This window comes from Carex rostrata, chromosome 28, assembly GCF_964058835.1.
Source record: "Carex rostrata chromosome 28, lpCarRost1.2, whole genome shotgun sequence".
Classification (NCBI taxonomy): domain Eukaryota; kingdom Viridiplantae; phylum Streptophyta; class Magnoliopsida; order Poales; family Cyperaceae; genus Carex; species Carex rostrata.
In genome coordinates, this window is record NC_135945.1 from 4,106,182 (window position 1) to 4,121,809 (window position 15,628).

General features: G+C 32.7%; 2 protein-coding genes across 3 annotated transcripts in view; both read left to right on the plus strand.

Moving 5' to 3' along the window:
- Positions 1-15,628, plus strand: part of LOC144545561 (F-box/FBD/LRR-repeat protein At1g16930-like) — a 70,847-nt gene that overhangs the window by 20,936 nt on the left and 34,283 nt on the right. The gene's annotated exons all lie outside the window — the stretch shown is intronic.
- LOC144545560 (putative F-box/LRR-repeat protein At3g18150) overlaps positions 1-15,628 on the plus strand; it is a 78,885-nt gene that overhangs the window by 19,200 nt on the left and 44,057 nt on the right. Inside the window, exons 2-3 of one of the 2 annotated variants that reach the window (XM_078294133.1) lie at positions 7,301-7,459; positions 8,065-8,336. In XM_078294133.1, the coding sequence (XP_078150259.1) occupies positions 7,301-7,459; positions 8,065-8,250 (345 nt within the window). In that variant the 3' untranslated portion in view covers positions 8,251-8,336. The remainder of the gene's footprint in view (positions 1-7,300; positions 7,460-8,064; positions 8,337-15,628) is intronic. The other variant, XM_078294132.1, reaches the window with a different exon arrangement.

The following is a 15,628-nucleotide window of genomic DNA, read 5'->3' on the forward strand; positions in this document are numbered from 1 at the left end:
TTTTCAAAAACAGTCAGTGTTGAATACCAATAGTGACTATTTTTTAAAAACCGTCAGTGATTTTTTTTAACAAAGGGTTAAAAATTTTGCAAGGAAGAGAAATAAAAAAGTTTGCAAAATAATTTGTATATATATAATTATATTATATAGATTGAATTTTATTTAAGAGATATATTTTTTGACAAAAGTTTATGGGATAAGTGAAAGTTTTGACAAATTAGTTTGGACATTTAATATTAGCTTATTTATGTTGAATTTGTACATATGTAAATCTAATTTATACAACAAATAATATGGAAAAAAAATAAAAAAAAAATATTTTCAAACTTTTTATAGCTTTCATGGACAAATCATACATATACTTGTTGATTTTATAGAATTTAATTATTATTTCCTCTTTCAATATGTGTAAATATTTGTGAACCGTTCATTTTCACACGAGCAATTGACGGTTGATTTTCAATGAAATAATTCCAAAGTTGTTTTAAAATGATCAATGGAAAATTAAAAGTCATTATTTATTCAAATATGTATAATTTGACTTTTAAGTACGAACAATATTTTGCAATGACTATTGCATTTGTTTACATTTACTCTAGGACAATTATTGCTTACATCTAATAGTTATGATATATTTCACACAAAAATGACAACTCAATCGTTTAAAAATGTTATTCGATGAAAAGTTAATTTTTTTTTATTAATTGAGCTAAATTTGGTATGTGTCATATTTATTCAATAAAAATGGACAAATTAAACTTTTTAATTGGAGCAATAATTTTTAAGATACCAATGAATTTTCATTCTCCACAAACATTTTTTTATTGACTCACCAAAACTATCACAAGCTAAAGAATGGTTATATCTAATTGCTAGCTAGAATGTTTTTTTTTTTAGAAAAAAATAGTTATACATCCCTAACAATTTATTTTTAAATATACAAGTGAAATTAATTTCACTTTCCTCTTAAAACTAACATGAAATCTATCTACAATTTAAATGTACAAAATTCTAAGTTTCTAATTAACATATTTTTATTTTTATTTTGCTTAACATAAATTAAATTATCATATTATTTATTTATGTACGCACTTCCTTAACAACTAATCAAAGTTTAAAAATATATTATAAATTTTGAAAGACTTAATTGTATTGTAAAATAACCACAAATTACTTAATTGGATTCCCTTATAAAATTTGTTAACAGACGCAAAATCCCGGTTGAAATTTTATTTCATATAACTTGTGATTTTCTTTAGGATTCTCCATCTTCTTGCATTATCTTGTAATTATTAAATTCGTATTTGTAAAAACTTGAAAGATTTTACGTTTTAACTTGATTTTATTAAATAAATTAATGTATTACATGTGTTCAATGAAATTTTCAAACCAAAATAATATATTTTTAATTATGATATTTGAAAAAAAAAAACAATTAAGAACCAACACTGACTGTTTCTTCAAAAACAGTCAGTGTCGGTGTTGGCGTAAAAATTTTGGCATGATTCTGCTTGTATCGGGGCTAGCCTCCATATTTTTGCTAGCTGTATATATTACTATACAACATTCATTGACATTAAATAAAAAATCATGCAAATAACGTAGACAACATAAACAAAAGACAACGCAATTTAATAACATAACATATTCATTTATAAAAAACCACACTATAGCAAAATTTACATAACACATAGTAACAAAATAGTCTCCCGTCAGAAGAAGTCACTCCAACACTGCATTTAAATAAAATAAATTAACAGCTTATTCAAAATTATATGGAGTCACAGTCTACTAATCAAAAGTAACCACGGGGGACAATATGTACCAGTATCAATATTCTGGTACTGGTAACTATAGTTACAGTCACATAATGTACATATATTACCATTTATAAATCAAACATTGAAGTGAAATTATCTTTCAAATCTACCTCTGGTAAAGCATGTTGCGCAAGATCTCAGTTGTCATTATTAAAATTGGGGCCGCTATATTGATGGCACAATCTCCAGTCACAAGCCCCAATCAAAAGTTTCCGGGGACAAACTTACATATAGATATTTTTTTTGGATAAATTTTTGCATGAGGTGACTCAACCTTAACCACTGTCTGTTTCTGTCATTGAACTTTGATTAATCTGATTTTTGTCTCTTAACTTTATATTCATCCAAATTGAGTCAATCGCCATCTCAAATTCAAATTGCACAAGGATAGTAAACTTTTATTTTATTTCAAATAATTAGCTTCTTAACTGAACATTAGTAATAGTAAAAAAAACCATCCAAAACAGTGGGTTTCTACTTATCTAAAAAATAGTACAACTACATAAACCAAAGTTCTAGCCTCACTCTGGTTGAAGTTCTAGTTCCATGACTAAAACTACATAAACCAAAGTTTAATCATAACCAGATTAAGGGTAAAGTGATTTCATGTAAAAATTTACCCACTTCTTTTTTAAGCAAAGAACAAATAGAAAAAGAAAAAAAATGAAGAATGGAACTGGTATGGTATACAATCACTGAAAATCACAAAGTTTCTGATTTGACAAAGCCTTCAATGCCGTAGTGTAGAAAAGACGTCTGCCTCTCGCAAGTGTTGCTAGTGCCGAGGCTTCTGCTATCAGTGTTTTACCACTGCTTGTGGGTGCTGATACTATAACTGACGACCCTCTTAAAAAGGCCTGAATCACTCCATCCCTCTTCGTCCTCTTCCTGGTGACTTTGCAATATTGCTTATTCCTGGTGACGAAGGGGGGTCACTGTTTTTAAATATTGCAAATTTGGTGACTTTGCAATGTTGACTTCATGGTCTAAACTGCTGGTAAGCCAGTTAGATAAAACTACCAGCTCATTCACTTTAGAACTAGTACCTTGTAAAAATTTGTACCGAGCACGTGAAAACCTTAGGGAACAAAATATAACATTTATCCAACATTAAAATTGTGACAATGCTAACATATCTGACCTGAACCAACTGAATAGGTCAATGCTTAAAAATAATGCAACATGTTTATATAAAAGCTAGATAAAATTACGAACTTTAAAACTATTAAAACTTTCCATGTAGTTTGCTAGCAAAAATAATTGTTTAGTAAGTTGACCAAGCACCAACTTAGGCAAAGAAAACCATATTATATTGTAACTACTGTCCTGCGTCAGAGTGGTTCTGATTTTTTGTATAATTTTGGTAGATGAGTACTGTCCATCAATTTACAGAACCAATTTTGCAGCAGGTCCGAAATTTTCCAAGTTGAGGAAATAATTAAGATGCCCAAAATTCCCAAAATTCCAAACATGGGTAACACAAATACCATACGTAAAGCAAAAAAAAATCAGTTGCAGAGCTATATTGCAGAGCTATATCGTAAAGCAAAAAAAAAGAGCAAATCTTACCGAGTTATATCGCAGTTCAGAGGAGATGAATCTACGGCGTTAGGAGGGGAGAAAGAGGACGCGATCGGAGAAGAGGGAAGTACAGTGCGGCTGAGCGGGGTGAGGCAGGTCGGAACAGTGGGCCGAGGCTAAGCGGAAAGGAGGCGGAGAGAGAGAGCTGAAAGGAGGCTGAGGCTAAGCAGAAAGGAGGCGAAGAGCGAAATAAAATTTACAAGCAGCTGACCTAGTTATACTGGGAAAAGGATAGTGGCTTATAAGGAAAATAAAATCACTGACGGTTCCGCAACAAAACAGTCAGTAAATATCCAACACTGACGGCTCCAAAAAAACAGCCAGTAAATTTATCAACACTGACGGTTTTACAACAGTCAGTGTTGGTACTCAACAGTGACGCTCTAAAAACAGTCAGTGTTGGTTACCAACACTGACTGTTTTTAGAGCGTCACTGTTGACTACCAACAGCGACGGTTTTTAAAGAAACAGTCAGTGTTGGTAATCAACACTAACTGTTTTTAAAGCGTCACTGTTGAATACAATTACTGACGCTTGAAAAACAGTCAGTGTTGGTCACCAACACTGACGCTTTAAAAACCGTCAGTGTTGACAACCAACACTGACTGTTTTTTTTTAAAACCGTCGGTGTTGAGAACAAACACTGACTGTTTTTCAAGCGTCAGTGTTGAGAAACAATACTGACTGTTATTTAATAAAAGGGTCAGTGTAGGTGTAGCAACACTGATGCTTCGATTAAAACAGTCGGTGATGAAGGGTCGGTGAAGGGGTTTTTTGTACTAGTGATAGTTATAACAATTATTGTAAGTAAAATATTAAACTAAACATTAAAGAAGTAAAAGTAAAGAACTTTGTGAGCTCCAGCTTTTGAGAAAAAAAACAGAAGTTGGAGGTGGTTGTTATTTTCCCCCAAGCAACAACATAATAACAAATAGGAAAAAAAAAAGCTTGAGATTTTGAGAATAAGTATTTTAACCATGCTTTCGAACAGTACATTGGTAATACTACCTATATAGTCATTTTTGATACTAAATCTCAAAGAAAATGTTGTTACCGAATAGGCCCTAAATATGATAGACATTAGAATCCGTATCCTCCCAGGTAGCTGAGTGAACTTGACCGAAACGAACGGCTCAGATTTACTCTCAGCCGGTGACTACTCGAGATAACATAGGGGGGCAATATTATTTGTGCTTTGAGATTCGTGTCAATTTCAAAATCTGAACTAAGAATAAATCTGGACCGTCCGTTTCGATCATTTTCAGTAAGGTACCTGGGAGGGTGTGAATTCCGGACATTATGCATCACATAATACAGCTCAAGACAATTTTGGCCTTACATATTATTTCTATCGTCGTACCAAAAGACTTATTATTTTGATCCCTCCGTTGCCTTTTATTTGATATGAAAAGTTGGAGAACAAATTAAAAAATATTTTTGAGGGTACTCCCAAGTCCCAACAGCCTGAATTAAAAAATAAAAAGTCTTTGCAAAAAAACCCTAGATAATTTAGAAAATCATTTCTTAGTAAATTGGATATATATATAAATCACAAAAATTGAATTCACTTTCCATCGTGGACTTCATTCAACGAGTTTGGTTTTCTCAATTCAACATATATATTCTGCATAACGTGACTGTGTCATTACATAAATTGAGCAAATCGGAGTTCTTAAAAATAGAAAAAAAAAGTATCTAAAAATATATTTTAAAAATAGAGGATAAATCCAAGTTTCTCCTTTTTCTTGAGAAGGAATTAACAAAGTTACTATTTTAATAATTATAAATTTCGTTTTTCCCAGTCATTTTTTTTTTTATCTTTTGTATAATTTGGTAAAATCGATACATGTAGTAATAAAATAGAAAAAAAATCTGGAAAAATTTGTTAAAAATAGGGAATAAATCCAAGTTATTGTTGGAAATCAATGTCTATTTTGCTTGTTAAAAATAGGAAACTTAGTTGAAATAATATGGTTCTCATTTTCAATTCAACATTCAAATCATTTATGTGTACATAACTTGCGGAATATAATTAAAGTGTAAATTGAGATTGCAAAATCAAAGTAAAACAATGATCCGGGTCATGGACATTTAAGTTCTAAGATATCAAAAGAAATTTATTTTAATACTATAAATGAAAAAATCTTACTTTTTTTCCAAGAGCTTATTTATTTCCTTCTTGCGCTTCTTATTTATTTCCCTCCTCCTCTTCGCCTACTGTCCTCGTTTTTCTACAAATAGGACTTCTCCTCCCAACCAAATTGGTAGCGGGCTAACAAGAAGTTGAGCTGGTATAATTATTCACTGCTGGTGCTATTATTTATAGATTTCTTTTCACCTATTTTAGTTACTTTTTTTATTACAAATTAGTCTTGGTAATTGCTCAAATATTGGTAACAGGCTAGCAGGTCGTACATCAGATCTGTACAAAAGGTGCTCGACAAAATTCTTCTTTGAACACCCAAAGATGAACAAGACCCAGGCTACAAGGCCGTGCACGAAAAATGGAGTTTTTTCTACTAACAGAAATAACATTGAGGTTGACAGGATTAGTAGCTTGCCTGATGAGTTATTAACCCATATCTTCTCGTTTCTGAGCACGAAAGAAGTCGTGCAGACCTGCGTTTTGTCCAAAAGATGGAAAAACACATGGACTACTTTGCCGGTTCTAAACATCCATATCAAGGAATTCCAGAATAATCGTAGTGGTAGTCAATGTTATGAAGAACAGAGAATGTCTATGGCTAGGTTTGAGCGGTTCATGACTGGTTTTTTGGACAACCGAGCACGAACAATCTTGGAGAGAGTTTGTTGCGTACATAATACTGTGCGTCATATTGGATGGCTTGACCGTGTAGCGCTTCATATGCCACTGCTGATCGATATCATTATTAGCGGTGGTCCTGATGATTCATTAGATATGTCTGATTTAGTTTTCTCCTGTGCAAGCCTACAACATCTTTCCATGGCTCTCTACACCAGTGTGAAAACCATCATTAGGCCGGTATCACTAAATTTACCTTCTCTGAAATCTCTCGAGCTGAGTTGGGTATTAGTCCCTGATGATTTTGCTCAAAAACTTTTCATGGGCTGCCCCTCTCTTGTAAGGCTGAAACTATGGGGCTGTCATCTGTATTTGTCAGGCATTTCATCTGAAGTGTTAAAGGAGTTGTCCTTGAGCAAATGTCTTCTATATGAGCAAATGCAAATTTCTTGCCCTGCTCTTATATCTTTGGACATGTTGATTATTCTCAAAGGGTTTGGCATTTCATTGAAGAACATGTCATCTCTTGTAAATGTTGACGTCAAATTATTTGGGTATTTTAGTGATGATTTGCCAGTATTGAACCTTTTTGGTGGCCTTTCAAATGTTACAAATTTAGAGCTTCATCATATGAACTTTTTAGAAGTCAAGGTATACTATTTTGTCAGCTCTCTAAATCAAAACTACAAATGTTTTTCATTTTTTTTTTTGAGTTCAGAAAAATTTTAATTAATAGAATTGCTTCCTTTTTTTGCATACACATGAATTCAATGTATATATGATAATGTCATGTATATATGGTTATGGTTTCTGGGGTACCTTTTATTGAAGTTTGCTAACAAAGTTTACATTTTATTATAGTTCCACATGATTATTTACTTCTGACTGCTTTTGATTTCCTTTTATATACAGATTGTCTTTTTTATACCAAGTCTTGCTTTTTGTTTGAATTACCGACACCAAAATAAACCCACAAGTTGCAGTAATCATCATTTATGGCTTTGTATACGTGAAAGTTGCATTTCTTGATGCAAACCCAATCAGTTTACCTTAATTTTATATATGTTACATCTTTGGAATACAATGTTGGTAATTCCCTGTAAAATCACATTTCTTGTTCGTTTCTTAAATGAAGGAACAATTGGAGAAGGATATACCTAACGGCAGAAATTTCAACAACTTGAAGAAACTTGTCATAGGAGGATGGGATATGAGTTATGACTTTTACCTGATAGCTTATTTGCTCAAGCATTCTCCTAATATAAAAGAGCTTAATTTCTTGTTGCTTGATAAGGTAATCTCACTCTGCCTTCCTCACTCCCTCTCTAATTAATTAAGACTATTTAAGTCTACCATTTAGTAAAGTTAATGCAGGGATAGGATGGTGAACTAACATTTTGATACAAATGAGTAACAATTAGGTTTTTGTTCAATATGATGAATAACAATGTAGGGATAGGATTGTGATTTCAGTACAGATTTTAGTTCTACACTTCCACAATCTGGTTCATTTTTTTGCTTCCTACAAATGAATAACAATTGGGTTTTTGTACAATGTATTGAATTAAAATTAGTAGTGCGATATTTCAGTACTACAATTTTACAGTTTGGTTCATTTTCGTCGTGTCAATTTTTTCTAAACTAGCAGTCTTTCAACTTGATTTTTCTTAAATGCTTTTATCACTCTGTGGTTATTTATGGCTTACGAGTGAATTTAGGCTAAAAGAGGCTAATTTCTTCTGGTACCAAACCGCTCAAGTTAAATGCCAGTCTATGTAAACGCTGATACCGTATCAGACAAGTCTAGTAATAGGTTTAGTTGACAAAGTTACCAATTGTTTGAACATGTTGATAAAATATCATGTTAGCAAACTTATGATGCTGTTACCATTCTAACAGAGCCAAGGTCAAATACAAGAGCCCAGACAAGATATTTCAGGAGATGTTTTGTTCCAGTGTGAGTATCTTGAGACAGTCAAAATCTGTAATAAGTGTAGGTATAAATTATCTAGCGAGCTGATCAATGCTGTGATCAAGACTTTGGGCATATATGTAAAGCAAATAGGGAATATGATCATAGTGTAGTATGTTATTATCTTAGTTAGTTTGTCAAACATCCCTTGTAATGCCTGACAAGTTATGTTGGGTATGGATTTCTTTTTAATGTTGAAGTTGGTATTGTTAACATATTTTGAGACTGGCTTTATGTCTTTGGTGTATTGACTATTGAACCCTAAACGCATTTGATGCCATTTTTTTGACAGCAGCGGTCTCTGGCATTAATATGTTGATCAGAGTATTTGATTTTCATCGTATATATGTCGATATTAATAATGGCACATGTGCTGCCATAATAGAGTTGCATGTATAATGCTATTTTCGTCCTCTTTTGTATGGTTTTATTTTAGCAGGTATGTGTCATTCTTAACTCTGTAGTTGGTTCAATGTTTCTCTGGTAAAATTGGTAATCATTGTTAAGGTGTCAGGTATGCGTCTGTTCATCAAAATAAGGTGTTTTGCTTATGGAAGGGAGCTCCAGGAATACCCACCATTCTTAATTTCATTTCTGATTTGAGTGTCTAATTTAGCCCTATATTTATACTTTTTTTTGACAGTCACATATCTTCCATTAAGTTACGCAAAAGGACTAAAATTCCCTAGCAATTTATTGGCATCCACTTAGTTTTTTTTGGTTGAAATTAAGCCAAAGGGATTGGGAAAGATGATAATTGGGACAATCCTAAACATGTTCTGATGGGTAAAATAAATAATCTTCTCTTTGAAATCGTGGCTAAGACATGGAAACCAACTTTTTCATTTCAAATCAACAAATCACTCTCTGATGTGCCTCCACATCATTGTGACGCTCTAGAAATAATTTTCATATTGTGAAATGTACAGTTAAAAATTATAATGGTTTGTGACAAAAACTTGTGTTATCTATATGTGCAGTAACAAGGAGAGTGGTCAAGCAGCCCATTTAGATCTAATTTTTCTTTTCTTCAAGTAATTATGTTGGTTCACATAAACAATTGTGATGGATACTCTGCTGCACTTGATCTTTGTGAATGATTCTCTTGATCACGCAATATGATTATTTTGGTGCCACCAAGTCAAAAAAGTTCATGCTTAGAACCTCGGACTATGTTCTTTGTGAATGATTTTGTTCCCCGCAATTCCGTCCCCTAAGTGTACCCCTAACAACTAACTAATTAACTGTCCCCTTAACGGTCTAACCCTTCTCTATCTCCAAGTTATAAACAGATCCATTTTCTAACAAACTTACAAAATCAGACTGAAGTCTCTCCTCCGTCTCTTCATGGCCTTCACGTCCTCCGCTTCTTCTCTTTCTCGGCGTGGTGCACCGTCGAGATCCGGCGAGAAGAGCGTAGTGCACCGTCGAGATCCGACGAGGAGAGTATGGTGCACCGTTGAGATCCGACGGGGAGAGCGTGGTGCACCGTCAAGATCCGGCGAGGAGATCCGGCGGAGAGAGCGTGGTGCACCATTGGAGGGGGTCCATGCTAGCCCAGCGAAGGTTGTCAGAGTGGAATATATGAATACTTCATTAGTTAGATATGAATACTTCATTTGTTAGATATGTATTCATGTTATTAGATATGAATATTTCTTGGAAGAGGTGGAGTGAGAGAGATGAATCTGACAATGAATTTTGAATTGTATAAATTATTTCGAACATGTATGAATACTTCGTAATCGTTAGTATGAATACTTCTTGAAAGAGGTGGGGTGAGAGAGATGAATCTAACTTTGAATTTTGAATTGTATAAATTATTTCAAACATGTATGAATACTTCGTAATCGTCAGTATGAATACTTCTTGGAAGAGGTGGGGTGAGAGAAATGAATCTGACTTTGAATTTTGAATACTATAAATAAGTAGGAAAACATGTATGAATACTTCGTAATCTTCAGTATGAATACTTCATTTGTTTAGATATGAATACTTCTTTATTTAGATATGAATAATATATAGATTCGCTGTAGTGGTCTCCAATCTTGGCAAATGTCGTTTTCAGACGGTTGTGGTCCCCAATCCAGGCTGTCACAAGACGTCAGCGGTCTCCCTGGTCGTTACTGGTCCCCTCCAACTTGTGTTTACATATGACGAATGATTCTGATAATAAATATGAATACTATAAATTCGTAGGTATGAATACTATATGTTTTGACTATTAATAAAATAGCATTAATCTTGCTCTTTGGTGGTAGTTAACACGTTTTAACTATTTTTTTTGTCTTTTAGTGCGGGGGACAGATAGGGGACTGAACTAGGGGAACTGTTAGTCGATCCCTAATTTTTTATACAATAAGAGAAAAATGTATGAAATTAAATAAAAAATAAACTTAGATCAGAATGATGGGTAGAGCAAGCATACTGGTTAACTAATTGATCAGTAAAGCAAGAGAAGTAGAGAACCATCACGTGTTTAATTGCATATCCAAAAAAATTGAAGCTCATATAATTAACATCACGTGTCAAATTAACAGAAGAAATACATATGAGAATGAAATTTTTTTAATTAAATCAATATTAGATTAACAACAATTCTGAAAATTTCTGGTAATCTGTTCTGATACATCTGGAAGATAAACTAAATTAAACACATTAGTAAAATAATTAGATTAACACAAAGTGTAAGACTCGTTGACTACTATTTAAGTTGGTAAGATCGATAATGGAGCCCCTCTTTTTCACCATATACCGCTGGTAATAGTTCCATTAATTTGAGTATCTTATCAGTGAGAGATGTTAGTAATCCGAAGAAGCAAATAATTCTGTTCATGATAGCACAAAATTGTATTTGATCATGTCTTTGCATGTCATAGTAACTCACAAGTAAACAACAAGGATAAAAAATATCAATAGCAAAACAGATACATCGGGAAGGTCTCAGCATAAGTTAAACAAGTTGAACATAAAAGAAAGAAACTGAAGAGAACTAATTAAAGTCCTAAAAAACCTAATCTGTAAGAAACATCAAACCAAACTTGTCAAGTGTTAGGAGGGATGCTTGATAAACTAACATAACAATAAATGTCTATCTTATGATAATATTCCCTATTTTCTTTACATATTTATCCAAAGTCTTGATCAGATTACTAGCCCATTCAGAATTACTCCAACATTTGATTTTAACTGTCTCAAGATACTCATGCTGGAATGAAACATCCCCCAATAACTCTTGTTGTGTATCACTTGGGCTCTGTTATGATAATAAGAACAAAAAAAAAAAAAAAAGGTTGACTGCTGAGATATTTTATGATGATATTCAAAGAGCACTTGACTGATAGTTGTAATAGAGTTAATAAAGACCGGCATTTTACTTCATTTGTAAGAGACCAGAACCAATTTGCCTCAGTTATGACTCCTTTCATATATTATTAAGCACAGAATGAGAAAAGTATTTTAGTAAAATAATGTCAAAATAATACAATGGCCCCGCCGCCCCAGTACCCTATTTTTGGCCACGTAAATATTAGTCCATATTTGTGCAATTACCAAGACTAATGTGTAATAAAAAAAAAGTAACTAAAATAGGTGAAAATAAATCTATAAATAATAGCACCAGCGGTGAATAATTTTACCAGCTCAACTTGTTGCTAGTCCACTACCAATTTGATTGGGAGGAGAAGTGGTGTTGGTAGAAAAACGAGGGAATTAAAGTAGGCGAAGAGGAGGGAAATAAATAAGAAGCGCGAGAAGGAAATAAATAAGCTCTTGGAAAAAAAAGGAATATTTTTTTCTATTAAAATAAATTTCTTTTGATATCTTAGAACTTAAATGTCCATGATCCAGATCATTGTTTTACTTTGATTTCCTCTCAATTTCACTTTAATTATATTCGGAAAATTATGTACACACATAAATGATTTGAAAGTTGAATTGAAAATGAGCAACATATTATTTCAACTACGTTTCCTATTTTTAACAAGCAAAATAGACATTGATTCCCAACATTAACTTGGATGTATTCCCTATTTTTAAGAAATTTTTCCAGATTTTTTTTCTATTTTATTACTACATGTATCCATTTTACCAAATTATACAAATTAAAATACAAAAAAATGACCTGAAAAAAATTTAATTGAAATTTATAATTATTAAAATAGTAACTTGGTTAATTCCTTCTCAAGAGAAAGGAGAAACTAGGATTTATACCCTATTTTTGAAAAATATTTTTAGATACCTTTTTTTCTATTTTAGTATAGTTACATAGATTTTCTCAATTTATAACCCCATAGCTCCGCAGTGTTTTAAAATGCGGTTTTGTTCATGCATGCGGAAGGCCACTGCATACTGCATATGCGGTATGCATATGCATATGCGAATTTTCATGCGGATTTTAAAATAAAAATTCACGTATATATATATGAGGAGGGTTCAAATGCCTCCATTTTTTGTGCCTCCACTATGCCTCCATTTTTTAAAACTTTAATAACTCAAAATTTAAAACTTAAAAGTCAAAATAAAATTGTTAGATGTGATCTATGATGTGATCTATGTTATTTTCTCTATGTGCTCATAAAAAATTATTATATTTCAATTTTGTTTTTATGTGAATCAATAAGTTCAAAAATCAACGTCTAAAAATCATTCACATTAATGCATTTTTTACAAGCTCTTGATGACAATCAAAAGAAAATTGAAATGTCATAATTTTTTACACGTGCATAAATAAAATGACGTAGATCATATTCAACGATTTTATTTTGACTTTTAAGTTTTAAATTTTGAGTTATTAAAGTTTAAAAAAATGGAGGCATTGAACCCTCTCTATATATATATTCATATTCATATTTATATATTTGAATTTATTTTCACATAATGACATAACCGACGATAGTTTTTTGGCTTTTTTTCACATAAAATTTAATTAAAATACAATCATATTTTCAAAACCGTATGGGAGGACTGCATGGCCGCATTTTTAATCCACATATGCGGTTTTTTATTCCGCATAACTGCATATTGGGACCGCATATGCGGCCGCATGGTCAAAACTGCATGGGAGGACCGCATGGGCATTCTGAGTACGGCTGCCGACTGCATACGCATATGCGGCTTCATTTTAAAACACTGTAGCTCTGTATGCAGCTAGGGCTGCTACTTGAATAGAACTACCTGTGGACAAACGGGCTGAGCACTTAATTTTTAAATGTTAAACGGGCTGTAGTCTGAACCAAGTCCAAAGTTCGGTTCAGGTTCAACTTTTATTCTTCATGTGAACCGGATTTGGATGATTACCGAACAGCCCGTTGAACAGCTTATTCTTGTCCGTTGAGTTGTCCATGGACAAGCCTGTTTGAGCAGCGATCGATCTCGTTTGACCCGTTCGCCTCTATTATTTGAACCATGATCAATTGGTTTTTATTATTCCCAAATCCAAACTTTGTTAATATTGCTATTTATTTTTTGGTCTCCTTTTGCACTTACACACTTTAGATACACGGAGATCTTTAAAATTCGTACCAAATTAAAGTAAACAGTATGAATCTCATTTTACCAGTTCCTGACTGGATTTGAATTATCTTTCCTATTCCCATTAACTATCTTAATTACCAGATTCGTATTACCAGAGTAAAGTAAAGCGCTTGGGAAGAAAAGGAAGGGGGATGCTTGGGGAAAAAAAAAGGCCGATTATTTCATCTAGCATCTTAACTGTCCCTCATCCAGATCGGACGGCTCAAATTAAGACGTCATTTATAAAAGAATTCCAATTAGCTTTTACTTTGATTTGCTGCCCACTTTGCACTTAAATTATTAACAGAAAATATTATGTACACACTGAAATGTTTTAAATTGCTAAAAAAATGCAAAAAAAAAGAAAAAGAAAAATTAGGCAGTGACATTTTAACCCTTTCAAAGATAAGTTGAAAATTAGCAACATATTATTTTTTCAACTAAGTTTCCTATTTTAACATAATAGCCACTGATTATCAAATTATTTTTTTCTAGTTTATTACTACATATATGTGACGGTTTTACCGACCCTTTACAAAATAAAAAAAAAGGATGGAAAAAAAAACATACAAGAAATTTATAATCATCAAAATAGTAAGTTGAATTTATCCCTATTTTTATACCTTTTTATGAACTTTTTCTATTTTTTCTAGCGCTTCTTATAGTACTTTACCAATAAGCCCTAAATATAGATCACAAAATTAGTAGCAGTGCCGCTACCAGCAAATGCTATTCCCTCGTTTCTACCAATACGACTTCTCCTCTCAACCAAATTAGCAGCAGACGAATTAATCTTGCACGAGAGGTGCGCACTTCAGAGAATTCTTGTTTGAGCGCTGAAATATGAACAAGACCAGGGCTAAGTGGCCATGCATGAATAATGGAGTTTCTTCTATTAACGAAAATAATGTCGAGATTGACAGAATAAGTAGCTTGCCTGATGATGTATTGACCCATATCCTCTCATTTATGAGCACGAAAGAGGCCGTGCAGACCTGCATTTTGTCCAAAAGATGGAAAAACACATGGGCTGCTGTGCCGATTTTAGACATCAAACAGAATAATTTCTTGGTATCTGAGGATCATTATTGTAGTGGAGATTGTAATGTAGCATTAAGAATGTCCGCAGCTAGGTTTGAGCGGTTCATGACTGGTTTTTTGGACAACCGAGGGCCAACAAACTTGGATAGAGTTTGTTTCGTGCATCGTAGTTCTGAAGTTGAAGAAACTGTCTATTTCTTCCTCTTTACACACTTGTGTGGCTCCACCTCTTTCTTCAAGTAAGAAACTGAATAAAATATAGCTGGAACAAAAACCAAAATGGCAATTTCATAGAAATGGAAAGTTTGTGTGCAATGTGTGTGAATGTGAATCATATAATTTTTTTTGTCCGCGAACCATGAGGGCAGGATTTGTAAGTTGTGGGTTTGCTGGTAAATACTGAATAAAAAACTGGTTTGCTTACAATGAATGTGAATAAAAAACTGGTTTGCTTACAATGAATGTGAATAAAAAACTGATTCGCAGAAAATAAATTCATGTGCTTTCTTTTTTAAACAGTCCTGAGTTGAGAGGTATACAACTCTCTGTTTTATAAAACCAACAAGACATTTTTTTCTGAATAGTGCGCCGTTGTGGGAACACAAAAGTGTTTTGTAAAAGAAATACATTCCTTGTTGCCTACATGACTGCATACTGAGCTATGAGGTTATAAATCGAGAAAATCTATGTAATACTAAAACAGAAAAAAAAAAATCAAAAAATATGTTTTAAAAATAGGGAATAAATCCAAGTTTCTCCTTTTTCTTGAGAAGAATTAACCAAGTTCTATTTTAATAATTATAAATTTCTTTTATGTTTTTTCCCGGTCATTTTTTTTTTGTCTTTTGTATAATTTGGTAAACTCGATACATGTAGTAATAAAATAGAAAAAAATCTGCAAAAATTTCTTAAATATAGGGAATAAATCCAAGTTAA